Raw genomic sequence first — 23,772 nt, 5'->3', positions numbered from 1 at the left:
GGGTGCGTCGACTGGAGACGCTCGGCCGCCTCGTGCGCCCGCAGCTTCCCCTGGTCGTCGAGCGAGGACCAGCAGCGACACCCCCTCGCTAACAGCCACTAGTTGTTCGGTACGGAACCGTCGGTGGACGGTGCCGTCGTATCGGTGCCGATAGTGGCGGCGGCGACTAGCGACTGCACCTCGGGCAGGGGCTTCCCCCTCCTCCACCCGCCCGTGAAGCGGCCCCGGCCCTGCTCTAGGAAGCCGTCCTCATGCGCGGCTTGCGCCACCTCGGGGCTATAGACGCCCTTCCAGCCAAAATACATGTCAAAGGCGTGGCGCATGATGAACTCCTCGGCGTCGTCAAAGTCGTCCATAATCTTGCCCAGGAGGGGGTAATTCGACCGGAGCATGTAGCCTTCCAGATTGCGCAGCGTCTCCATCATGTTTGTGGGCATGGCAACCATGCGCTGCGTGGAAGGGATGATGTCGTGGTTGTTGATGGTGAGTGCGTCGGCAAGGACGTAGCCGCACGACTTGAACTCGATATTCTGGAGACGGCCCTTGTCCGCCGCGGCAGGGCTCGGCACGAACTGCTTCAACTTTTGTGCCAGGTTTTGGAAGGCCTCGCCGTCCCCATCTTGGATGGGAGACCCTTCATACCGCTCTAGGAGGGTCTGGTCCGGCGTGATCTCGTTGAGAATGTGCGCCCACGAGAGCAGACGGGGGATCGGGATCCAGGGGCTCTTCAGCGGACCCTGCCAGACCTCGTCAGGCAGTGGCGGAGCCGGACCTACGGGCTGGTGCACAATGCTGGCCACGTTGTTGACTGGCCAGATGATGGGTTGGGTCATGGGGCCGCCGGCCACTTGCTGTGCCAGCCACTGCGCACCGTTGGCCTGGATTAATGCGGGCGGGATCATGTTGTTCTGGGCCATCCACTGCGCGTGTATACCGAGCATGTTCTGAGCTTGTAGGGGCGCCGCCGCCTGCACGCCAGCAAACAAGAAGGCCCGGCCAGGCGCGGCGGTCGAGCAGCAGAGCGGCCACGGCCACGCGCTGCTCCGGTCGCCGCTCAAGGCTAGGTAGCTGGGCAGGATATCGGTTTGGGGCGGGCCGGTGATGGAGACAGCCTCCAGCTTCAGCTTCTCCAGGGACCTGGCCGACAAAGTTCGAACGACGTGCAGCAGCACGTGTGGAGTGAAGTAGCAGTTTTTGAGGGACAGCTCCCGGACGAAGGGCAACGACAGGACGAGCCCGCGGTCCCTCGACACGACCCTGGGCTCCGCCATCTGGAGGGCCGCCGCAAGGAAGGGCGCCGGCAAGATGTAGCGGTTTCGCTGACCGGCGCCGTTGCCTAGCTCGCCGCCGCAGATCCACTCGAAGTGAAGCTTTGTGATTTGCCGACGGGGCGCAATGCAGTTGGCCAGAAGCTCGTATGCCGGAGTAACCGAGTCGGTGGGCTGCAAAAGATAGTCTGCAATCACCCCATTGTCCTTCTTGACCACGCGCCAGTCAGGAATCACGCCGAGCGAGAACTTGTCGACCGCGGCGAGGCTCTCCCAGAAGCTCGGCCTGCTGATGGTACGAAGCAGGCTGGCGGGGATGCGCGCCATGTTGACTGTCGTGACGTTTTTAAACGCGTGCGGGTTGTCCGTGACGGAGATGACGTACGACTGGACCAGTGCATCATGCGCCCACGACATCTCCAGGAGCATCTCCTTCTGCGCCGCCGTCAACTGCAGCGGCTCCAGCGGGTGTGCTCGGCACCCCTTCTTCTTCGCCCCGCTGAGGTCGGTGCTGTGGTTGCGGGCGGGCCGGAACTCGCGGGTCCTGGACATAGAACCATAGCCGAGGCCGGTGCCGTCGCCGTCGCCGTCGCAATCGTCCCTGTTGACCCACTTTGGATCCTTGCCTTCGCACCACAAAAGGAGGTTGATGGCGCCAGGAATCTCGTCCGGGACGAAGCCAGCATTGAGCATCATGCGCTTCAAGTTCGTGTAGCGCACCGACTTGCCGTGGTCCAACGTTCGGTCCTCGTCTGACAGGTTCTCGTCTGGCAGGTCATTGTCTGACGGGTCATTGTCTGATAGGTCATTCGGGCGCGACGGCATGGACCGCGCGCTGTGAAAGACGGGAGGCATGGTCCTGGCCGCGTACTTATTGAGATTGGGCCCCTGGAGGAAGCCCAGGCCAGCGTCGCAAGAGAGTCCCAGTTCGGTGAGCTCGGTGAGCTTGGAGAAGGAACGGGTCATGAAGGCTGTCTCGTCTGCCTGGTCTTCGATAGCTTCCAGGTTGGTGTAGCGCTGGTAGTGCTTGAGCGGCCACCGATACAAGCCCCAGGACGTTTTGACGACCTCCTGGGTCAGTTTGGGTGGGGGGAAGGCCAGGTCCGTCTCCTTGAGCTCGAGGGCGAGGGCGAAGGAGCGTATGTGCTCGCCAAACAGGTGGAACACGGTGCGGAGCTCGGCGCGGCCGCCGGGGCCGAACTCGCCAGCCACCAGAGCGCCGCTGTGGTTATCAGGAGAACCGTAGAGCGAGGCGCGGAACGGGGCGACGACGCTGCGGAAGTAGTGGGCTGAAACCATGTGGTCGAACTCGGAGCAGACCAGACGCAGGACCTGGACCGACTCGCGGGGCAGATAGCCGCATATCAACTGGAAAATCTCGACTGGCACCTGCCCAAGCGGCCATCTGACCTCGCGGGGGCGTGGCGAGAGGAGGGCCGCGGACACAGCCCCGGACACAGTTTCGCCCTGAGGGGAGACATCAGCGTCGCCGGCATCATGGGGATTGTTGCTCTCGTTGAGCGTGCCCTCGTTGAGCGTGCCCTCGGCAGACCCCTGGTCATCTTCGGGGCGATCTTCGCTCTTCGGCATTGATGAGATTGCTGTCTTGGCCTCTTGAGTCTGCTCGTCTGCCTCGACCGCGTCCGGCTGCCCGTCCGCGATTGAGACGGGATCCTGTGAGGTCGTTGTCTCAGGCATAGTGCCAGCAAGTCACAAGACAATGCCGTTCGATGGGCAGCCGACAAGGGCCCGTAGGGTTGTGGTGTGGCCGCAGAGGGACAGAAGCTCAAGCTGGGAGGGGCACCAAAGTTTCGGGCAGCGTTCCCCACCGGTACCGTCTCGCTGGGGTGCAGGGATGTGCGTGGGTAGGCGCAAGTGGGCGGGGCGAAACTCTGGCTGGCTGGCCGTCAACAAGCGAGGCAGAGTCGGCCAGCAGGTTGAGAAGACGCGCTCGGCTCAGTTCATGTAATTTGACACGGAAGAGGCTAATTGACAAGTTGCCAGAGAGACAGGAGAAACCGTAGCAGGCTGGGTTTGCTGAGATTGACGAGGGAGGGGAGCCGAGCAGCGGGCAAATAAAGCCTTGTTCTCTGATATAGACACGGATAAGAGCCTTAAGAGCCTTGAGGAGCTGCCCACGGAAAGCACGGGATCACGCCCTGTCTGCGCCGCGACAAACGATTCGACAAACGATTCGACAAACGATTGAGGCTGGTCGTGGTCGTCGCTGGGCGAGCACGGGCCGGACGAGAGCTGGCGCGAAGCAGTGAGGCAAGGGAGGAACGCCCTAGCGGAGCAATGAGCAATGAGGCGCCGGCCAAAATCGCCCACGAAGTCCAAAACGTGATCCAATGACGGCTGCCAATGCTCGGCTGAGGTGGGGTCCCTGGTTGGAGCTGAGCTGTCGTGGGGGGTGGCTACCTTTGCACTTTTTTGTTTTGTTTTTTTGTTGCTTTATTTTTTCGAACTTGATTGAAAAAACTATTTGCACAATGGCGGTGGTGGAGCGTGCGCTGGTCGCAATAATTTAAATGATAAAATACGCACGTAAACTATCAAAAAGCACCTCTCTTCGTTATGATTTTTTTTTTTTGTGTTGCTTTCACTTTCATTTTACCATTGCTTCACTTCTATTCTTGCTCCCCACATCCCATCCACCAACACCCTCGGAAGTGTGCATCGTGATGGCGGCGTAGCCGGGCCTAATACCAAAACGCCCCGCACTCCCACCACCACCACAGCCATTACCTAGGTTGTCGTCGTACACACGCCAGCCTCCAGTGCAAACATCGACGGCCGCCGCAGGACAACCGTCATACGGGGCCCTCGTAGCATGCGCGCATCCAAAACCCTCGCCCCCACGGCCTCCCGCTCCGCTTCGGTAACACAGCGTCCTGCGATTCATCCTTCATGGTCGCCTGGCCGGAAAAACAAAACAAAAGAAAAACAGATCAGAAGGGAGAAAAAAAGTGGACGCATGCTGCGGGGGACGGAGCTGCATACATGTGATGTGTTACGCATGGTCCTATCGCGAGTGCATGCGCATAGTTGGAAAAAAAAAAAAGGAGGGCTCGACCCGGCGCGCAAATATTTTTTTTTGTTGGCTGGCCAGCCCCGATTCGCCACCTCGCGCCAGAGGAGCCCCACGCTCGGGAGGGCAGTTCTGTGACGGCGGACGGGGTCGTGATAAGTGTGTGATAATGCTGCCGAAGCGCGGCCCACCTTTAGAGACACCGAACCCAAAGTGGACGGCACGAGCCGACGGAACCCGCTTGTGCATCTTCGACCTTCCATGTCGGCGACAGCACGAGATCGGGCGGCATTCCCAAACTCAATTCCACGCGAGTGCCGAAATAAAAACTGCACATTCATCTGCCTGCAACAAACTACCAAAAGAGCATCTGTTGTTCTCCCCTTCATTCCTGCCAATCTGATTCATCTTCTGCTTCCTTTCCAACCGACAGTAAATAAGGCAATAGGAAACCAGCAAATCCTAGGCGAAACCAGCAAAATCGAGGAGGAGGAAAGGTGACATCAAGTAGTAAAGGAGATGAAGCAAAAACACGACGAGGCCTTTCATCACCAAGACTAATCTTGGAGGCCGCCAGCATCAAGAAAACACGCAACATATAAGCAAAGGAGACGGGTGGAAACAAAAAACCCTGAAATAACATAAAGCCATGCCCGCCCAGGTGCACAAAGATTCCGAGCCAGGCAGGCAACTGATGCAGTTTAGACCGCCTGGTCTGCCAAGACACAAACGTTGTCCTTATCATGGACAGAGGCAGCACTGAGGAACGCTGGCACTCTTAGGTCTCGGCGTGCGGCAGTCTCGTCACCATGGGTTTATGGGCCGATTGGGCCAGCTCGGTGCTGATTCCATCCATATGACCTCCCGCGGATGTTGAATCCGGACATCAAGACTGGCAGCGACTTGATCGGGAGCCGTTGAATAAACGTATTTCTCGCATTGCGCCTGGCAATGTCCTGTCCCGAGACCACAGGCTTGGACAGCAGAGTTGCGGTCCTAGCATGACATGATCCCCACGAGACAGGAAATACCGGCAAACGTGGTAGGGGAGAGACGGGAAAAGTGCTAGCGCCGGGGAGGTCGCTTGGACTTCTTGGGTGCTCCGCCAAAACTTGTTGAGAGCCTCCTCCAGCAATCGTCGACGGCAGCCCGTACGACCTGGAAAGAGTCATGGTCGGTGTAGCCGATGATGAATATCTTCACGTTATGCTGGACCGTCATGAGCTGTGAGTAGTTGACACGGGAATCCCTGGAGATTTTCTCCGTTCCTTCCGTTAGCACGATCGCGGCAGGGTCGAATCCGAGTGTGGGCTCGCCAGGGAGCATTTTGGGAGTATGATTATAGTCGTGCACGATGCCATGATTTTCGGGTTTAACACCGTTTTTCTTGCAGCCTTGATTGTTGTACGTGAAGATGGGCCTGCGAGAGAAGAGAATATCAGTCAGCGCAATCTTGGCCCAAACCAGACAGCGGGTAGGATTTATAAGAGAGGATGCAGGGCTGCATTGGATACCGACGAGGTCGGGAAGAGGATGTGAAAAGGGAATAGATGTACGGACACGCAAGTGCTCTGGCCCTCCCCGGTCCCGTAAATGATGAAGCGGCGAAGTTTGGTGTGAAACAGCTTTCCTGCGCCATTATCAACCGTGTGTCGTTCGGTATAGAAAGTGCCGGCGTTTTTCGCCTTCGACTGGCCCTGCGGTTCAGCCCAAAGAATTTTGAAGACCTACGAGAGAATTAGCAGGCAAGCCTAGCTTGGAGCGATAGACAGTAATATGTGAAGGATGAGGATAGCATACAGTTCCCGGCTGCCAGTGCTGAGAAGTCATGAGCCTGAACCCTGTGTTCCCATGACTTGTCAGATTTGCATAGGTGGAGAATATCATCAGGTGATGAGGGGTTGCATACGAGGATCCATTGATTCATAGTCTCCCAATGTCCCGGTGATCGTCTTGGGCATTTCCGGGACCGTGTTGGCGGCCTCGCCTATGTAGGCCTCGTCGGGGTCGTCACCTTCCGCTGCGTAGGCCGAACCCGGTTCGGCATAGGCTGCGCCGTAATGTTAATAACTGCACACTTCTGTCCACGATAGTATTTGTTTGGGAAACATGGGCACAAACCCTGTGTCTCTCCCTGGTAGGTAGGATAGCTATCTGGTGCCGCATAGCTAGGGCTTTGGGGCGCGTATTCGTACGGATGGCCAAGGTTCTGACTAGTGGATGACTGCCCTGGCTTTGGTCGCCGAGAGAGATCTTTCCTGCTGTCATGTATCGCGGCGGCCATCTGAGGATCGTAATCTGCTGTGGGTGGTTCCCACATCATGTCAGTACGACTGCGCCAACCAAATGATGCTGGTAGCATTCTCACCGTCATCGGTAGCGCCACCCCCGGCCTGTGGGTACACGCCATGAGTGTCATAGCTTCCATCTGTCTCTGCAGAGACCCCTTCAACGTGTTCTCCGCCTGTGGATCGTTAGCCATGAGGGGCACTCTCCGCTACGTTGAAGGGGGGATGTCACATTCTCACCCTCGGTTGAGAGACCCATTGAATCGTAGAAAGGATCTTCGCCATCTTGCGTCGGTTCAGTGGTTGACCCGTCAGTGTATGGTTCGTCGGGCGTTTGACCGGGTGCGTCTTGCGCTTCGGGAGATATTGCTATGCTCTTCCCCTTGGCTAAAAGTCGAGACAGGTGTTAGTCCTGGCCCATAGGAAATACTGCTGGTGCCTCATTATTTCCGCGGGTAAAACGTACACTGGCCGAGTGTGTAGTGTTCATCCGGATCCACGGGGTTGCTCTGGTCAACTAGGCTGGTCTCGCCTAGGCCGTCGGTGAGCCCATCCACGGGGTCACCAGACTTTCTGGGGACGTTGTCCGGGGTGTAGTATGGGGGGTCGTATTCGGTAGCGATGACCTCGCCTGCAGTTGCACATTCATTGAATTAGCAAGGGGTTCCTGCGGTTAACCCATGACGGTGAAGGGAGGAGAGGAAGAGATATAATACCATGTTCATTGTAGGCACATCTGTAGCTACAGCCATACTCCTCCACCCATGCCCAGTCTGTCCATTGTTTCTCCTCCGGGTTGGGTGTCCTGGAAGACTTCGAGGCCTTTGGGGGCTTGTTCCTGCGAGAAGAGCTCATGGTAGCGACGCGCAGGGCGGCGGAGACATGTTCGGGTGCTGCGAGGAATTCGAATGCTCTTAGCAAAGCACCAGGGACCGGTTCGAAGCGGTGGGCGTCGTGATATGGAGGAATTGGTGGTGCTAGTTTGCGCTGGAAGCTTCACGGAGGGGCCCTGGTCAGGTAGAAGAAAGCGGCGGGGGCAAGAAGAGACACCAAGGATGCTCCGTATTTCGCAAGTCAGCGCCGGAAGTGGCTCGGAGGGCGGGTCACCCCTTTTTTAAGATCAACACCGGTCTGAGGCTCTGCGTGTAGCTTGGTGTAGAAGCAACGCAACGGCACATCCAGCTTGGGATCAAACAGGAAAGTCGGGCCTGGGGTAATTTCGCACGTAGGTTAAGTACGTAATTGGACGGCGACAGCACACATGTGATATTTTTGCGAAGGCTCTTCATTCGCTTTCGAACATGCCGGGTATGTGGCAGGCTTGCAAGCGAATGGGGGTCTCTCACGCATCCTAGAGCATGGCGCTCGAGGAGACGTGGAACGAAAAAGAGGGGTGCAGGAGATGTCGCGCGGCGTGGCGGAAGCAGGATGGAGGAGGGTCGAACTGTCGATGGCCTGGGCAGGCTCTCGTTAGGCTGGAAAAATGGGGGATGGCGTGTGAGGAGGACGGTGGAAGCGACAGCACTTGCAGCTAGCCACGCAAAAACGGAGCCTATCTGCTTTGGCGCGACAGCGACCAGGAGATGGTTGACAGGACCAGAGCAAGGGCAAGAGAGCAAGGGCAAGAGAGCAAGGGCCAGAGACACCAGCGGGCTGCGGTTTGCGGCACCGAGGTCGGGCTTCGTCGGGCTGGCGTTCTGCTATGGAAGCCTTTTCCGTTCTTGCGGCCTTTGTGCATAATGGCTCGCGAGTGGGCGGACGAGCAGGCCCCATGGTTCGCCATGGGTCTTCAACGCCATGGGTCTTTAACTGGCCAGTGATGGCGCATGCAGCGCGGGACATGGTGGGTGGGTGAGGCGGGGTCAGCAGACCCAGCGGCGGCAGCCAGCCATGCCACTCAGACGTGTCTCGCCGTTATTAGCAGCCAGTATATGTGGTGGTGGCATCCTTGACCTGCGAGTTGAGCTGCAGCCGGGCCCCGCAGCCGGCGCCAGAGACTCCATTCCGGATGCGCGCTGTCGACGGAGGTCGGCAAAAAGGCCCGCAGCATCTATCGCGATGGCCTCTGTTGGGTGGGCGAGATTGCGAGATTGCTGGAGCCATTTGATAGCGTAGAGCGGGCACCAGGCACTTGGGGGTGGTATCTTGACAATCCGAAGATATTCTTTCTTTGGCGCAAAACCACGAGTCTGCTAATGACCAAAGACAGCCTGGCGTAAAATCCTCGAGCAGCGGTCAGACGGGTCGAAGCGCAAACGGTTGCGAGGGGTTGAAAGTGGTGGGTCCCAGCTGCAGGTAACCGTTGTCGGCAGAAGAGGATGCTGGTGTCTTGGTGCAATCTCGATTCCGCCCTCTGTCAATTGACCTGTCTTTGTCCTCTGGCCTGGTGCTCTGGTGGCTTCGCTAGGCTTGGGATAGCGAGCGAGGTGGAAGGGAGGGAGGGAGGGAGGGGTGAGACTCTGAATGGAGGTTTAGGTTGGTTGCTGATTGTGCTGTAGCTTTCCGTTGACAATTTGTGAGGATGGCGCTTGCAAACCCGAAATCAGTGCCTGGATGGACGGACAGTGGTTGTGACGGCTGGTGCCGACGCTTAGTGCTGGGATTTGATTGAAGTTCCACATCGTTGATCCTCGCCGTGGTCCTTCGTGTCTGGCCCTGATTCTTAGGCTGGCTCCTTCCAGAACGGCCTACAGACAGGGGTCGACCTCCACTGAAATCGGGTAGGGCGAGCGGACTGGAGCACGCACGAACATGAATATCATCCCCACCCCCACAGAAAGCACCCCCCTGATCCCCTCCCTGTCATAGGGGCCATGTGCGACGCCAACCTCGATTCTTTGGTGAATCAATCTGATGCTCAACATGCACAAGCATCCCACCACAGCCTACGCCCACGCCCACGCCCGGAGCAGCGCACAGGAACCCTCGTGTTCTTGATTTGCTTTCCGGGACTTTGACTCGAGCGCTGTCCTCCCAACCCGGGTAATCTATCCACCTACCTATGTTTTGCACTATCCGAAGGCCAGCCTACGAGTCGGTTCCAGCCAGGTGAAGCCTAGCCTATGCTGACGAACGAGCCCCCAGCTCAACAAGCATTTTCATCCAACCACTGGTCGGACACATAGGCTGGTTCTCGCCTCGCTGTGTGCTGCAGTCGGGTCTGCATCCAACCTAGGCTAGCGTTCCCGACGTCGAGATGCATCCCTCACCTGCGCCCTCTCGTCGCTTTACCTAGGCACATCTCCCTCCCACTCCGGGCGAAGGCCCTCTTGCCTTGTTCATTTTTAGGCTGGTGCCCATCTGAGTGGTTCGGTGTTGGCAAACGACACAAAAACCATCATGTCTCTATCCGCGTCGGTTGCGGTTCACCCATCCGAAGGCATCTACTCATATCGAGGTCAATTTCCCCAGCGACCTGTATTTTCCTCTCTTGCGCGATCCAGCGCCTCGTCCATGACCACGTCATCGTCATCCTGCTCCTCCTCCCACATCCGCAATCGATCCGTTGGCTTTTCCGTCCATAGCGACCATGGCCTTGCTCTACCCAACCCAAAGACGTCGCCCAGTCAAGCTCGCGCCTTCGTCAAACCCGCGCCGAGCAGCCATTCGATGGTATCCAAGGTGTCAGCCAAAATCGACGACGGCAATCCCGGCAGCCGCCACGGTCGCAGCAACGGCGAGGAGAGATACCACGATGATAACGATGTTGCCGCGCAGAGGCTATGGTATAAACTTGTGGATCATCGCAGAACGATACGACGGTTGCGAAAGGACATAATCACTCAGAGAAAGTCCCTGAGGTCCATGCGCAAAGAACTCGCCGAGGCAGACAACACGTTCATGAACTCACTTCGCAAAGGTGTCTATAGCTCCTGGGCCAGCAGTGGCCTCGGCGAGGACGTGGTCATAGCACAGTTTAAGACGATACAAGACCTACGAACCAGAAACGGCACAATCGAGGCCACGCTGTATCAACTTGAGGACGATCTGGAAATGGAAGAGCAGGCTTCTGAACAGACGGAGGATGCTTTCTTTAGGCATATCTACCAAGACTCGGCTCTGGGCAGCGAATCTGACGGCGGCGGCGGCAGCGCCAGCGCCAATCCAACGCCTTTTGACAGAAATGAAGACCGACCTCTCTCTCGAACCTCGCTCCTCGGTATCCCGCCCGATCGCCCTGTGGACCTCCACCCCACATACACGAAGCTGTTGAGTGCCGTGGCCGACAAGAACGAGGCGATAGAAATACACGAGGATATTATGGATCAGCGAGACGCGATACTCCAGGACATTGAGACGCGCCGCAAAATCGACAGGAGGCGTAACTTTGAGATTGTCCCCGTCACCGAGGAGGAGCTGGACGAGCTGAAATCCGACCTGGCCAACATTGCCGAGATCGACCGGTTTCTTCAGAAGCACAGTATCGAGATCGACGACGACGATCTGGAATTTCTAAAAAGCTATCCCGACTCTGAGAAAGAGGCTCGCGAGTCGGTAGAATCGACAACGGTTGAGGTAGAGCGCCTGTGGTCGCTTTGCATAAAACATGGGGTGATGCACAAGCATCCGAGCCTGTCTCAAGACTACATCATCCGCAAGTCACTAGGTAAACCCACAGACCATCTTCACATGGACATCGACCTCGAGCCTTCTGGTCCGCAGCAACCAGGCAAACGCTCACTCGCACACCCAATTTTCAATATCTTGCTCTCGGATCCAGCGCACGTGCTCGACTGTAAATCGGCCAGGACGGCTCTGGAAGATGCCATGGACCGGTTGCGCGAGAGAGCGAGCCCTGAGGCGGCGCAGGAAGTTCAAAGATGCAAGAAGGAAGTCGCCATCGAAAGTCTGATAACGGAGCATGAGGACAAGACCCAGATGATCAATAACTGGATTTTGCACCAGCTTCGCACGACGCCGCTCGAGGTGCGGCGCCTACTCAACACCTTCTCGCTCACAACCGGGCTCAGGGTCAAAGACTTTGCCTGGTGGCAAAACGATGTGCTCCACTCCTGGGATCACGACGAACTGGCCAGGCTGCCCCCCAGCGCTCTCGACGGACCCCTCACGTCGGTGGATAGCCTCGACCTCAACCTGAAGCGGCAGGGTGACACCAACAGAGGGGAGAGCAGGGTGAACTCGGCCGTGAACCCGAATCCCTCTGCGAGGAGCCAGGAAGAAGATACACAATGGGTGAAGGTAACCCGCCGCCCAGGAAGCATCAGCTGAAGTCTTGGAATACATCTAACAGCCGAATACACCCGCGTCGCAGTCTTCACCCGCGCCGCAGTCTTCACTCTGCGTTCCCCTCTTTTGTATCTTCTGCTTCGCCATGTATTTTTTGGCAATGTCCTTTTATCCTGAATCAGCTGTTTTGGCATTCTCGATTCCTTGTTATCCCTTTTCCTCCTTGAATCGTTTGAACTACCCATACCCCATTCTCGGTCTCGATACCCCTGCTATTTGAGCCGGTTTGACAACACTCCAGAGTTTTGTTCCTTTGTGGCTTGTTAGAGAAGAAAAGTTTGGCGGAAGAGAAAAGATGTGTATATTCAGCGAATTCCTTTGGCCGAGATACCCCTCCCAGGTTGGACACGTATTCTCTGTACTCGCGACAACGTTTGCTGGTTGATTCATGTACAACATTGCCTCTTTTCAAGCACATAACTACCTACACCCTGTACCAACAGACTGTGTTTTGCCTTTACTGAACCCTGGTTGGCTACTAACCCATGCATGGCGGTCGCACTTGTCGGGTCCGAGGACGCGTCCCAGACAGTCAGCCCGCCCGAATATGCAATAACGAGAAGCAACGGCTGGGAGAAACGGGTCGGGTACACGGCATCTCGCGAAGGCAACATGGTTACCGAAATTCAGCCATCCCGCCTCTCTCACCCGCACGCACGCACACCCTTTCACTCCCTCCGCTTCTCTCCCACACGTTTGCTGGCACACGTGTTGGCTAATTCCTGGATGGGGCCCGAGCCTCAGCGTCCATCCAAGCCGATGCCACGTCCTCGGCACCGGCATGCGGGTGGACGAATAACGGGGCAGTGGCGGGAAGATAAGGAGATGGGGGGGGGGGGGAGGGGGAGGGCGAGTGGGATCAGGACATTTCGCATCCTTCACGCGAAAATTTGGGCCGGGCGACGCGGCTGGTTACGCGGGCGCGTGACACCACCCTCACGAAGCCGGTGAGGACGCTCTTTTCCAGTTCAGGGCCGCGCGAGACGCGCGGGATGGATGAGTATCCGGCCTGAGGTAGGGGTGGTGCTGGCACTCGCCTCTAGGATTTCCGAGACGTGGTAACCTATACGTTTCGTGTAATAGTAATATTCAATTTTTTTTATATCTGCTTGTAAAAGTGGTGTGTGAGGATGATCCGACTCTGTCCGCAGGGAGTTGGGCCGGCCGGTTGATCGGTTGACACAGTTACACTTGCGCGCGCAGGGAGATGGGACGCAAAGAAGAGGAGGCAAGGCAGCCAATCAAAGGGATGGCGCGCGCACACCGGTGCGCCGTTGGGCTGCCAACCTTCCTTGGTTGTGACGCCTCCTCCTCTGGAATCGAGAATCCCGTAATGAAGCTGGACGAAGCCGGTGAGGTCGTGTTATGTGTGTATGTAGCAGAGAGGCAGAAATTGGGGGGGAGGTTGAGCACAAGACGAACGGGGAGTGTTTGACGCCACGATAGGCAGGCCTAACAATGTTGTGCGACGTCGGCGTGAGCAGCAGGCGATGGGGTGTGTTGCACGACGTGGCGCATCTTTCTGGCCGGTGGTTGCTGATGGGAAAGAAACTGCTGCCAGCTTTCCTTGGTTGTCACGGGTGTCCTACCCGTGCCGTCGGATACGGACCACCGATGAAAAAAAGCCCGGTTGCCCGAGTACTGACAGTTCAGCCCGACTTCTGTTTCTTTCTATTCTTGTTTTTTTTCTGTTCCCTGCCGTGGAGCCCCCTAGAATACTACTGGTTCTAAACAGGGTCGGGCATACGCAATAGAAAGCAGTTTGGCATGCTAGCGCAGTAACAAAAAAATAATAATAAGTGTGGCAGTGAGAAAAGGGCAACAACCGCATCTGCCGGCGCCAGCCTCCGCACGCACCAATATTGCGAAGGAGGCTATATGCACACATATGGACGTTGCATATGTAACAGGAGGGGTGGGAAGGGAAAAGGCTGAAGCGAATATGCAGGTTGATTCCTTGGGTAGGTCCACGCGTAAGACAATATTGCCCGTTGGAGGCGCAGGAGCTGCTGACCTAGGTGTAGCGCAGTGTGAGTGGATTGATACTGACTATGAGCAAGAATGCGAAGGAAACAAGGCAGGGTTTGTGCTTTGTTCGTCCGGGAAGAGGCACAGGTTGGCTGACGGCGTGGCTTGCAGGCAGAAAGGTACCCGCCCGCTTTGGCCTGTCACTTATTTTCTTATATTGATGTTGGCAAGTGCGGACCTTGTGCCCGACGGGAGCACCAAAGCACAAAAGCAGCACTACGGCGCGGCCCGAGAAAAAGAGGAGAGCGGAGAGGTGGACCCGCATTCGTTTGATCTGAAGGGGGCGCGGGCTGTGGGAGAAAAAAAAAAAAAAAAAAAGAAAGATGGCGATAGTGGCACAGACCGAAGCCGGGCGAGCGAGCCGGTGTAGCGAATTCCGCTTTCGGGCCATGTGGCCAATCAAGACGGTTCCGATTGAGCAAGCATGGACTTCGGGTCGGAAACGGTCAATGGAATGGACCCGAAGATAATTTGGGCTGCGACTTGACTTGTTTGGGGACTTGGGCTGATTGTTTTGGGGACACAGGGGTAATTGAGAAGCAAAAAAAAAAAAAATGACAGCGCGATCGGATCGCGGCAACCAGCGCGCTGGAACCACGTCTCCCCGCTCCGTGGCAAGACAAACGACTCTTGTGGATGAACAGCCCTGTGCCGTCTCTGGTATGCTTATTTCCATCACTATGTGACACAATCTTTTTCTTTTGGTAGTGTGCTGTCGCAGGCCCAAAAAAAGACGAGAGGGGAGGGGGCAAGTGAGAGATCCACGACGGATGATCCAAGACGGATGATGGGCGGGCCTGACGGTCCATCGTCCAAATTGCGGGACAGGCAGTTCCCGACCGAGAGGAGGGGGGAATGCCGTGGCAAGTAAACGTCGCAAGTAAACGGGCCCCAGTCCGAGATCTAGATGGGCGAAAATCCTGCCTGTGACGTGGGTGACGATCCTCTCATTTTCTCTTCTTTTATTGGTCGCTGACCTGGCCAGAAGGATCGTCGACAAAACACGGGCGTGTCATCTTCCATTGGACAGGTAAACGAAACCAGAGAGCATGCAAACAGCGGAAGCTTGACACTCGAACGTATCAAGAAAAGTTCGGATGCTCTAAGCGAAAAGAGTGGACGAGGAAGGGAGCCCGGCAGGTGTGTGGGTCTCCACCCCCCCCCCTTTTCCATTCTGGTTCCGCTGTCTGCTCCGTTGGGGGAAGGAGCACCAGCCCGCAGTCGGAATGACCCAGGGGGTCGGCGTCGACAGCAGCCGCCGAACTTGGCTTTTCTCCTCCCCAACGCCAAGCTTTCAGCAAAGTCCCCCTCTTTTTTTGTAGTTTTTTTTTGTAGCCCAGTTTCAGCCGTGCCGGAGGGACGTTGCAAGATTTCCGTTGGCGCCGACGAGTGCTGCCGGCAGGGAGAGGCGGCACGCTGGCTGCTGCTTTTGTTCCATCCCAGCCCGAGGCCCATCTCAACGACCGCCCACCAGACTCTCTCACTCTCTCCTATCCAGCCATGCCCCTGCCCGTCCAGAGCCGATGAGGCACGCTACCGTGCAGGAACGGCCATCGCCATCGTCGCAGTCGCATTCGCAGCCGCCGTGGCCGTTCCCTGCCCGGTCCCATGTCGCGCCCGCTTGGCCCAGACCGTAGATGTTGACTGGATGGCGATGGCGATGAGGATGGATGATGGTGGCCATGTTTGGTGGCCGGCCCTCTTCATACAAACCACAAAAAGGCGGCATTGAAAGCGCCCCAGCGATCTCATCTGGTTGTCACTTGGGGCCCGCCCTCCCCGGATGTTTCCCCATCCCTGTCCGCGCGCGCGCCCTCCCTCTCCCCTCCTCTCCCCTATTCCGCCAAATCCACAAACGAACCCGCCAGGTCCCGCGACGGTTCCGACGTCCCTGGCCTTTCTCCGCCCAGATCTGCGTTGGTGTTTCCTATCCTCCCCTTTTTTTTTCTCTTCTTTATTTTCTTCTTTGCTCCTGTGGAAATTCTTGTCAAGCAAACCCCATCTTGCCCGTCACCCGTCTCCTCCGCCAGCTGGTCTGAGTCTTTCGCTTCTCTGCTCGTAGTGGTTTTGTTGCTGGGCAGCTCCTCCCGTGCATCTGGTTTATCTCACTTTTTTTTTTTTTTTGCCTACGCGCAACTTAATATCTTGGCCGTCTGTGACGAGTCTATCGTCACCATCCTTAATATTTGTTCTGAACGAGCTGTCTCGGTCATCCATCGGGTAGAAAGCAGCGAACTGGGTCAAGGCAGCGAGCGATCTGAGAAGACGCCCCTGTTAGAGTCGGTTCTGTGCCCTCAGCTTGCCCGTGAAACGGCAGGTTCACTGGCTGTGGCTGTATAACGACACGGTGAAAACTGGGCACTCTCACCGACATATCCATGAGCCCGTGCTCTGGTGTGTCTTTTGTCCTCTGCCACTGATCCGACAGAGACGTCATTCTCCGACTCTTTTTTTTTTTTTTGTCCTCCCGGCAACATCGCCCATCCAAAATGGCCAACCACACATCGGCCTTCTTGGCAAGGTACAGCATCTTCACCTCCCCAACGGAGCCGAGGCTCGACCTGCCCGACGGCGGCGACAATGATTTGCGGCCGAGGCGTCTTGAGCTTTACGTCGCCCTCGGCTGTGTGCTGCTGGTGGCGTACTTCTTCCAGTCGTACCGGGATGCCAAGCGGAGGACGGTCGCCGTGCCGTTCTACAAGGCATCGTTGTTCAAGTGGATGTTTGACGCCGAGACACTGGTAACAGACAGCTACAACAAGGTCAGTGTGGGATATTGTATGTGTGTGACCTGTGTTGGGGCATAAATGCTGATGCCTCAACAGTTCTACGGAAAAGTCTACCAAATCAAGGCGACAGAGGGCGTCCAAGTGATCATCCCGCCCAGCCTCCTGGACGAGATTAAGGGGCTGCCGGAGGAGGCCCTGAGCTCGACAGCGGCAGTGGCAGAGGTAAGAAATCCCGACGTTGCTTCCAACTAAGACAAGCCATGCTGACAGGGAGCCGCAGGCCATGATGGGCAAATACACGCACTTCCACCTGGGCAAAAACACGAATCTGATGTCGGCCCTCATCAGGACCAAGCTGACGCAGAACGTGGCCCGGATGGTGCCGCGGATGAAGGAGGATATCGACCATCTGGTGGCGGCCGAGTTCCCCCCGTGCGACGACTGGACGGCTGTCAAGGTCAGCCCCTTTGCCGTCCGCAGCATCGTGCGCGTGGGCGGCCGTGCCTTTGTCGGCCCCGAGGTGGCGCGCGACGAGGGATGGGCCGAGGCTAGCGTCGGCTTCTGCGTGCACGTCTTCACGGCCGTCGTCAAGCTGCAGCTCATGCCGTCCTGGCTGCGCCCGCTGGGCCAGTACCTCGTCTCGGACCTGGCAAAGATCCGGCGCCACATGGCTGCGGCCAAGCGCCTGATGCGGCCCGTCATCGAGCAGCGCCTGCGCGGCCTCGACACGCCCGGCGCCGAGCGGCCCGACGACCTGATCCAGTGGCTGCTCGAGGCCCTCCCCGAGCGGGACCGGGCCGACGTGGACGCGCAGGTCATGCTGCAGCTGGTGCTGTGCGCCGCCAGCATCCACAGCAGCAGCAACCTGCTGGTCGAGGGCGTCTACGACCTGGCCGACAAGCCCGAGGTGCAGGCCGAGCTGAGGAGGGAGGTGGAGGAGGTATTTGCAAAGGGCGGCTGGTCCAAGCGGGACAGCATCATGAATCTCAAGAAGATGGACAGCTTCATGAAGGAGGTGCAGCGGTTAAGGGGCAATATCAGTGAGTACAGTTTATCCACCGTCTTTAAGAGAGAGAGAGAGAGAGAGAGAGAGAGAGAGAGAGAGAGAGAGAGACGTCCAACTAACAACGAACCACCAACAGCCGGCTTCATCCGCAAGGTGGTCAAGCCCATCGACCTCTCGGACGGCACGCACCTGCCGGCGGGGACCAAGCTGCTGGCGCCGCAGGCGGGCATGTCGCAGGACCCGCGCTTCTACGAGTCGCCCGAGACGTTCGACGCGTTGCGCTTCTACAAGATGCGGCAGCGGTCCGACGAGGACCGGAACCGGTGGCAGTTCACGTCCATCGAGAGCACAAACATGAACTTTGGCGCCGGAAAGCACTCGTGCCCGGGACGCTTCTTCGCCGGCACCGAGATCAAGATGCTGCTCGCCTACTTTTTGCTCCACTACGACATGAAGCTCAAGGACGGCGAGCAGAGGCCAAAGGGCTTCGTCGTCATGATGTCCAAGGGCGCGAACCCCGAGGGCGAGATCATGTTTCGGAGGAGGGAGTGCGCCAGCTACTGATGGGGGTGGGGATCCTGTGGTCGAACTGTATATAAAAACGACACAACCTGAATATAAACTTGCCATCCACACCACCGACACTCAGTCGAGCTTTTTGGCTGAGTGGTCATCTGAAAAGGGAGAATGAAGAAAGACGGGGCAAAAGATCAAAAAGAGGAGGTGCCTCGAAAGGCAACACCGGGAATTGAGCCCGATGCGGGGGTCGAACCCGCAACCTTGAGATGCCCTGCGATAAGAGTCTCACGCTCTACCGATTGAGCTAACCGGGCGGCAGGATATTTCTGTGTGTTGGGGCACCAGTCTCCCGCCGTGGGGTTATGACGGGGCGAGGGCTCCCACTGACCAAGCGGCCACGCGGCGTCGACTTTTGCGTCCCATCCTGTGCGTATCGAAAGCTGTTTTCTTGCGGATCAAGCAACCCAGCAAATCCCAGCAAGCCATCCTGGGCCGCACGCGCGAGCAAGGAACAGAGATCTCCTCCAGGACAACGCCCAACCGTAAGCAGGCAGCAGCAGCAGCCCCCCAGTATACGCAAGGGAAAAATATTGCCCATTTCGTAGAAGGGAGAGAGGGGGGGGGTGCGCGCGCAAACTCACCCCTTTTCTTTAAACCCTTCCTTTTTTTTTTGTCTCTGCCCGTCAGGCGAGAGACCACGTGGCGGCGGCGGCGGCGGCTCTCCGGCGCTTACGGCGCCGGGTTACACAATGGGGCAAGCAAGGAGGAGTCAGGTTCGGCTGGTTGGACAATGATAGGCGCACCAAAACGTTGCACCAGCCAGCAGACGCGACATCGGTGCCAGGGGGGGAAGGAGGAGACGGACGCATGCTCCAGCCGCCAGCAGGGCCGGCGTCAGCGACAGCAGCAGACTGCGAGGTGCCATGCATGAATACAGCAGACAGAGCCACGAATTGGCATTCACACGTGTCCCCACAGCCCACCACACCACACACACACCCCGCCCATAATCCTCATGGCCAACCCGGCCCTAGGGATGAATATGACTGTTTCGGGCAATAAGGGTAGGTCCAGAGTCCCTTCCCCCCCGCGTACACCCAGGTGGCGCGTTAGTTCCACGTCGTGAGCATCGCCAAGCCGGTGGTGACTTTGCCTGGGGTGGAGGGTTCATACATCTGCCTGGTGGTGAATCATGTACACTGCCTTCCTCCCCAACACTGCCAGGCTTCCAGGAGCTGGGGTACAGACGGACGGACTCGCAATACACTCCTTTTTTTTTTTTCTGTCACGCTTCAGGGCAAGACCTACTAATGCATACAAGGAGCTCGCGAGACTTTGGCGACATGGACCAAGACTAAATGTTCAGACCAAGGTAGAGATAACTTCTGTTTACATATACAGGCCACTAGCGGGGACACCGACAAGGCGTATCCTGTGGACCTTACCGGAGATCCCCTCAGTGTGTACATTCAGGCAACCATAACCAACATTATTGTATCGACAAGAGATGGCTAACCAAGGGTCCGACCCAGGAACTGGCCGAGTCCAAAGAAGCTCATCAGTCACGCTCTTGCGTTGTCCATCACAAATCCACACTAGATAAACAGAGAGACAGAAGTGATCGCGAAAAAGCTTCCAGATTGCGGTTATTATGGTAGTGAACAATACTCGAATATGGAAATATTAACGCCGCCCAATGCATTCGTCCAGATGACGAAAATATCCCTCCATCCATTACCGAAAACTTATTTTAATACTCCCCAAGTAGGAATCCAAAAATACAAATGTTAGAGATATTGCCCCCGTAGTAAAACAACAACAAAAAACAAAAACAACAGTCGCTATGCAGGTTGGGTATCATGATCGTCGTAAAAGTGCAAAACCAGTTGTGCTTGCGTAAGGAGTGTGGTGTGGATATTAAGGCGGTGCGACATGGCGCGGTGCCGTGGTCGTCAAGGTCGTCAAAGGAGCGTCTATGTTGGGTAATAACCTGTATGTGTCCATCCGTGGCCAGATAAGAAAAAGGAATGTCTATGTTGGGTATCTCTGGTTGTGGTGACAAAGGAGCGTCTTGTGGGAATTATGCAACGCGGTGCGGCTGTGTGCGCAGCGGCGATTGCTTTCGTACTAAGGAGTGTCGTCAAGTTGGATGCGGCTGTTCGTGGTTGCGCCGGGCAGTCGTGGGTGTGTGAAGGGTCGTGATGCCGAGATCGATCGGGTTGTAGGGAGCGTGGTATACATTTGCGTCTGTTGTCCAAGGCGGTATTAAATGGGCGGTGGGTGGTCGCGTAGTGGTATGGACCAAGCCGAGAACAGGCGGCCGTCGAGTCCATCGAGAGCCGGAAAAGGAAGTGCCAGAAAACACCAAGCGAGTTGCGCGAGCCAAATAGCAGGAAGCGGGTGGATCAAGGAAAAGCGAAGCCAAAGTAAAGCGAAAGTCGAGGGTGCGCGCTATGCCTGCCTCTGGTTGGGCGCGGGTGAGAAGGAGGGAGCAAAGTCCATCATGGACGGAGGCGCCGAGGCGACAGACGAGATGGATGGGTTCTGACGGTGCGAGGGCACCGAGAGACGGGGCACAGGCGACTCGGGAGCAGGCAGAGAGGCGAACTGCTCGGGATTCAGAAAAGGAGACGGAGCCGGGGCGGGGAGCGAGGAAGACAGCAACGACAGCGCATCTTCAGGAGGCGGGAAAGTTGGAGTGGTGCTCAACCAAGTCGGAGTCCTGGGGGGCCAAAGTCAATCATCAGAGCTCGGAAAGTCCGCGTGGCTGAAGCTCCGTCGCGGTTCGGGCGTTCGTCGGCGAAGGCGGACAACGGCCGGCACCGGCGTGCTTCGGCGGAGGTGGATGGGGTGTGGAGGGTCTCGGGAGGTCTAGATCCACAGGGGCTGGGCGGAAGGAACGAACCCGACTCCAAAGCTGCTCGAACCACCCATCGGGGTGCCGGCAGCGAGGCCCATGTCATACGACGCAAAGTCCTCGTGGTCACTGTAGCCGATGGACGAGGTTTCGCCAAACTCGCCAAAGTCGTTGAAGTCGCCGCCGAAGCTGCTCGACGCCGGGCTGTAGCCACCGTACGAGGGACTGGGGATGTTGAGGTACTGGTGGTTGGCGTAGGGCGACGACAGCTGCAGCGGGCTGACGGCACTGGCCGGCGCCGACACGGGTGGGAGGCCGTCATGGGTGATGACGGACAAGTCCTCGGTGCTGTAGCTGAAGGCCGGCGTGTCGCCATACGGCCCATACGCCGCCGTCGTGACCGGAGGCATGGCCATGCCCGAGTTCTCGTGCATGTAGAAGTTGGGCGGGTCGAACTGCGGAAACGAGGGCGTGCGGACAGGATGAGCCCACCCCATGCGCGAGCGGAACTCGCTGACCGTCTCGATGGGGAACTCCATCAGCGGCAGAGGCGACGACACGCCCTCCAGGTTGCCCGACACGTTGAACGAGAGCAGGCGCCGCGCAATCTCCTCGACAGGGCCCAGCGACAGACTGCCAAAGTAGGCAGCGCCGATCTCGGGGAAGAGGCGCTCCATGACGAGGGCCACCGTGTAGTAGTGTGCGATGATGAGCAGGGCACTGGCCGACCCGTTGGTCTGCTGCAGAAACTCGACGGGCAGCCAGAAGAGCCAGGTCCTGAGATCCCTGAGGCGCTCGAACTGCGAGGCGACGTTGAAGGCCGGGCTGACCTTGCGAGCGCCCTTGAGGAAGGTGATCAGCTGCGCAACCGACTTGTGGTCCTCGTGATTGTGCTTGAGGTGAGCCTCGAGCTTCTGCAGCTGCTGGAGCGTCCGCTGGAAAGCATCAATGTCCTCCTGGTGGGGCTGGCTGGGCTTGTGGTCCGGCGTCGGCGACGGAGGCGCCGTGGGAAAGGTGCTGCTCTCGGCAATGAAGTCACCGAACTGGGACTCGTGCTTCCAAGGATCCATAGCCTCCATGACCTATTGGCAGAAGATTTTACGTTAGTAATCGCACGGCATGCGTGGCACGACATGGACGCCATGCCCAGCCCAGCCAGCAACGGCTCCTAGCAAGGGCCCCTCCGTGTGCGACAAGCACTTACCGAACGAGTCCCCTGCATGAGTTGAGTCCAGCTCCGCCTGTGCATGGCTAGTTAGCTTCTGTGCGTGGCAAATTTCCAATTTGGGTCATGTGCGTCGCTGTCGCATGCAGCTCGCCGGCCGCAAGCGTTGGCGGCAACGTGCAGGAAATATTGACGTACCAGTCTGTAGCCTGCCATGAGAGCACAAGCGAGGCGGCGAGAACAGCGTCCGACGTCTCCCTCGAGAAGGTACCGATGGCCTCCTGAAGCCCCTTGAGAGCGACACCCCTGTGCTCATACGCCATGTTGCCGACCAGAGGGCAGTCGGTCAAGAAGGCGATGTGCATGGCCGAGAAGGCAAGCAGGGCATGCATGACATAGCTGTTGGTGGCACCAATTCTGATGAGCGTAGGGATCTGACGAGTCCACAGGGTAAAGCCGTCAGCGTCGATGCGAAGCATCTGATGGCTGATGGACGCCACGTGGTGGATGAGACGCAGGTCCTCGATTGTGAGAACCTGCGGATTGGGAGCCGGGTAGATGTTCATCTGAGGGAACGGGAAGATTCCCGTCCGCTGCCATTGCTCGATGGTTGTCTCGATCTCAGGAGTCCACATGAGATCCGGCCGGTCAGGCGAGGTTGACCGCTCATCAGAGACGGGGATGTCATTGTAGGGGCACCGGATCTTGTGCTTGGTGCAGTTGCGACTAGGTGGGCTGTCAGCTAGGATGAAGGCAACAGTCGTTTCGACCAATGCATCAAAGTCATTAACATACCATTGGGGGAAGGTTTCATCACAGCGGATGTGTCGGCGTTTACTAAAAGATAGGGGTTAGTAGGTGTGCGCGGATTCATAGCAGAAGCAGACCATGACCATCCTCCAACATACCAGGTCTCACATCCCTTGCGGGACTTGGTGTGACTACAATAAAAGGGGTTAGCGCCGAAATCTCAGGGGCAGGAAGGAGACGGAAGCAGCAGGCATGACTTACCTCCGTCGAGGAGGACCACCACCAGGGCCAGCCATTGCGAAGGCTTATTAAAGGTTAAGGCTCAAAGAAGTAAGCGAGAGAACTATGCTTCGGTTAGCGAACGATGCTCTTTCATGGCGGGTAGGGGACGCAGCGGTTGGGTGAGTATCAGACAAGCCGGTGATATATAACAGAGGCAGCGACCAGGTCCGCCGAGGCAGCGGAGAGGGTGGGTCATAGTGACAAGGCAGCAAGGAAGCAAGGCACTTACAAGAATGCCCACGAGTCGCCGGTGAGGACGATGTCGTTTAGCGGGAGGAACAGGGGTAGCGAGCGTGAGAGGCTGTAGGGCTAGCGAGGGAGGGGGCGTGATGAAACCAAAGCTGCGTGGTTCTTTGCCGATGCTCAACACACCCTTGCTGTGGGCTTTGGGGGCGCCCTGGAGCAGCGGGCGACTGTTTGGCGCAGGATGTGGTTCGAGGCTGTGTCAGCGCGGTTGGATGTAGCCGGCTGATTACAGGTCACAGCGAGAGGGTGGCTGTGGCGGAGCCAATGCAGCCAATGGTGAGGGGGACTTTGCAGCTATCCAAGAAACCGCGAATCCGTCTTCACGGACAAGCGGGCTGTCGAAAGATGGAGGGGGG

General features: G+C 57.4%; 8 protein-coding genes and 1 non-coding gene across 9 annotated transcripts; 4 read left to right on the top strand and 5 right to left on the bottom strand.

Annotated features, from left to right (window-relative positions):
• Nucleotides 1-98: 98 nt before the first annotated feature.
• GGTG_10501 (hypothetical protein) lies at nucleotides 99-2,966 on the bottom strand (the record flags this gene model as incomplete). The annotated part of the gene is made up of 1 exon (XM_009228374.1): nucleotides 99-2,966. The coding sequence occupies one exon, from the start codon at nucleotides 2,964-2,966 to the stop codon at nucleotides 99-101; it is 2,868 nt and encodes a 955-aa protein (XP_009226638.1).
• Nucleotides 2,967-4,614: 1,648 nt separating this feature from the next.
• GGTG_10500 (hypothetical protein) lies at nucleotides 4,615-8,996 on the bottom strand. Its single transcript, XM_009228373.1, has 9 exons — nucleotides 7,304-8,996; nucleotides 7,054-7,218; nucleotides 6,828-6,974; nucleotides 6,668-6,763; nucleotides 6,421-6,597; nucleotides 6,209-6,349; nucleotides 6,100-6,140; nucleotides 5,860-6,026; nucleotides 4,615-5,719 (listed from the first exon to the last, which is right to left on the bottom strand). The coding sequence occupies exons 1-9, from the start codon at nucleotides 7,440-7,442 to the stop codon at nucleotides 5,365-5,367; spliced, it is 1,428 nt and encodes a 475-aa protein (XP_009226637.1). The 5' UTR covers nucleotides 7,443-8,996; the 3' UTR covers nucleotides 4,615-5,364.
• A 405-nt stretch (nucleotides 8,997-9,401) lies between these two features.
• GGTG_10499 (hypothetical protein) lies at nucleotides 9,402-12,666 on the top strand. The gene is made up of 2 exons (XM_009228372.1): nucleotides 9,402-11,786; nucleotides 11,860-12,666. Exons 1-2 carry the CDS (start codon nucleotides 9,927-9,929, stop codon nucleotides 12,052-12,054), a joined length of 2,055 nt encoding a protein of 684 aa, XP_009226636.1. The 5' UTR covers nucleotides 9,402-9,926; the 3' UTR covers nucleotides 12,055-12,666.
• Nucleotides 12,667-13,292: 626 nt separating this feature from the next.
• On the top strand, nucleotides 13,293-14,140 carry GGTG_10498 (hypothetical protein; the record flags this gene model as incomplete). The annotated part of the gene is made up of 3 exons (XM_009228371.1): nucleotides 13,293-13,329; nucleotides 13,643-13,795; nucleotides 14,034-14,140. The coding sequence occupies 3 exons, from the start codon at nucleotides 13,293-13,295 to the stop codon at nucleotides 14,138-14,140; spliced, it is 297 nt and encodes a 98-aa protein (XP_009226635.1).
• Nucleotides 14,141-16,298: 2,158 nt separating this feature from the next.
• On the top strand, nucleotides 16,299-18,231 carry GGTG_10497 (ent-kaurene oxidase). The gene is made up of 4 exons (XM_009228370.1): nucleotides 16,299-16,624; nucleotides 16,688-16,813; nucleotides 16,872-17,631; nucleotides 17,734-18,231. The coding sequence occupies exons 1-4, from the start codon at nucleotides 16,352-16,354 to the stop codon at nucleotides 18,159-18,161; spliced, it is 1,587 nt and encodes a 528-aa protein (XP_009226634.1). The 5' UTR covers nucleotides 16,299-16,351; the 3' UTR covers nucleotides 18,162-18,231.
• Nucleotides 18,232-18,348: 117 nt separating this feature from the next.
• GGTG_20210 lies at nucleotides 18,349-18,430 on the bottom strand. The gene has a single exon. It is a non-coding gene; the product is annotated as a tRNA-Lys (tRNA).
• Nucleotides 18,431-18,799: 369 nt separating this feature from the next.
• GGTG_10496 (hypothetical protein) lies at nucleotides 18,800-19,045 on the bottom strand (the record flags this gene model as incomplete). Its single annotated transcript, XM_009228369.1, has 1 exon — nucleotides 18,800-19,045. The coding sequence occupies one exon, from the start codon at nucleotides 19,043-19,045 to the stop codon at nucleotides 18,800-18,802; it is 246 nt and encodes an 81-aa protein (XP_009226633.1).
• Nucleotides 19,046-19,131: 86 nt separating this feature from the next.
• Nucleotides 19,132-19,672, top strand: GGTG_10495 (hypothetical protein; the record flags this gene model as incomplete). The annotated part of the gene is made up of 2 exons (XM_009228368.1): nucleotides 19,132-19,224; nucleotides 19,518-19,672. 2 exons carry the CDS (start codon nucleotides 19,132-19,134, stop codon nucleotides 19,629-19,631), a joined length of 207 nt encoding a protein of 68 aa, XP_009226632.1. The 3' UTR covers nucleotides 19,632-19,672.
• Nucleotides 19,443-23,772, bottom strand: GGTG_10494 (hypothetical protein). The gene is made up of 7 exons (XM_009228367.1): nucleotides 23,400-23,772; nucleotides 23,150-23,231; nucleotides 23,047-23,079; nucleotides 22,934-22,975; nucleotides 22,337-22,864; nucleotides 22,178-22,214; nucleotides 19,443-22,055 (listed from the first exon to the last, which is right to left on the bottom strand). Exons 2-7 carry the CDS (start codon nucleotides 23,182-23,184, stop codon nucleotides 20,988-20,990), a joined length of 1,743 nt encoding a protein of 580 aa, XP_009226631.1. The 5' UTR covers nucleotides 23,185-23,231; nucleotides 23,400-23,772; the 3' UTR covers nucleotides 19,443-20,987.

Source organism: Gaeumannomyces tritici (genome assembly GCF_000145635.1).
Source record: "Gaeumannomyces tritici R3-111a-1 unplaced genomic scaffold supercont2.6, whole genome shotgun sequence".
Classification (NCBI taxonomy): Eukaryota; Fungi; Ascomycota; class Sordariomycetes; order Magnaporthales; family Magnaporthaceae; genus Gaeumannomyces; species Gaeumannomyces tritici.
Note: the sequence above shows the minus strand (reverse complement) of the source record. Positions and strands in the feature narration are given on the sequence as shown.

Coding starts and splice junctions, on each gene's coding strand:
- GGTG_10500 (XM_009228373.1), bottom strand. CDS start 7,442: ATGAGCTCTTCTCGCAGGAACAAGCCCCCAAAGGCCTCGAAGTCTTCC. Junction 7,219..7,303: donor ATGTGCCTACAATGAACATG/GTATTATATCTC, acceptor GTGCAACTGCAG/GCGAGGTCATCGCTACCGAA. Junction 6,350..6,420: donor CTACCAGGGAGAGACACAGG/GTTTGTGCCCAT, acceptor ATTACGGCGCAG/CCTATGCCGAACCGGGTTCG.
- GGTG_10499 (XM_009228372.1), top strand. CDS start 9,927: ATGTCTCTATCCGCGTCGGTTGCGGTTCACCCATCCGAAGGCATCTAC. Junction 11,787..11,859: donor AAGATACACAATGGGTGAAG/GTAACCCGCCGC, acceptor CCCGCGTCGCAG/TCTTCACCCGCGCCGCAGTC.
- GGTG_10497 (XM_009228370.1), top strand. CDS start 16,352: ATGGCCAACCACACATCGGCCTTCTTGGCAAGGTACAGCATCTTCACC. Junction 16,814..16,871: donor CGACAGCGGCAGTGGCAGAG/GTAAGAAATCCC, acceptor AGGGAGCCGCAG/GCCATGATGGGCAAATACAC. Junction 17,632..17,733: donor GCGGTTAAGGGGCAATATCA/GTGAGTACAGTT, acceptor AACCACCAACAG/CCGGCTTCATCCGCAAGGTG.
- GGTG_10494 (XM_009228367.1), bottom strand. CDS start 23,184: ATGGCTGGCCCTGGTGGTGGTCCTCCTCGACGGAG. Junction 22,976..23,046: donor CGCAAGGGATGTGAGACCTG/GTATGTTGGAGG, acceptor CCTATCTTTTAG/TAAACGCCGACACATCCGCT. Junction 22,215..22,336: donor TCATGGCAGGCTACAGACTG/GTACGTCAATAT, acceptor AGCCATGCACAG/GCGGAGCTGGACTCAACTCA.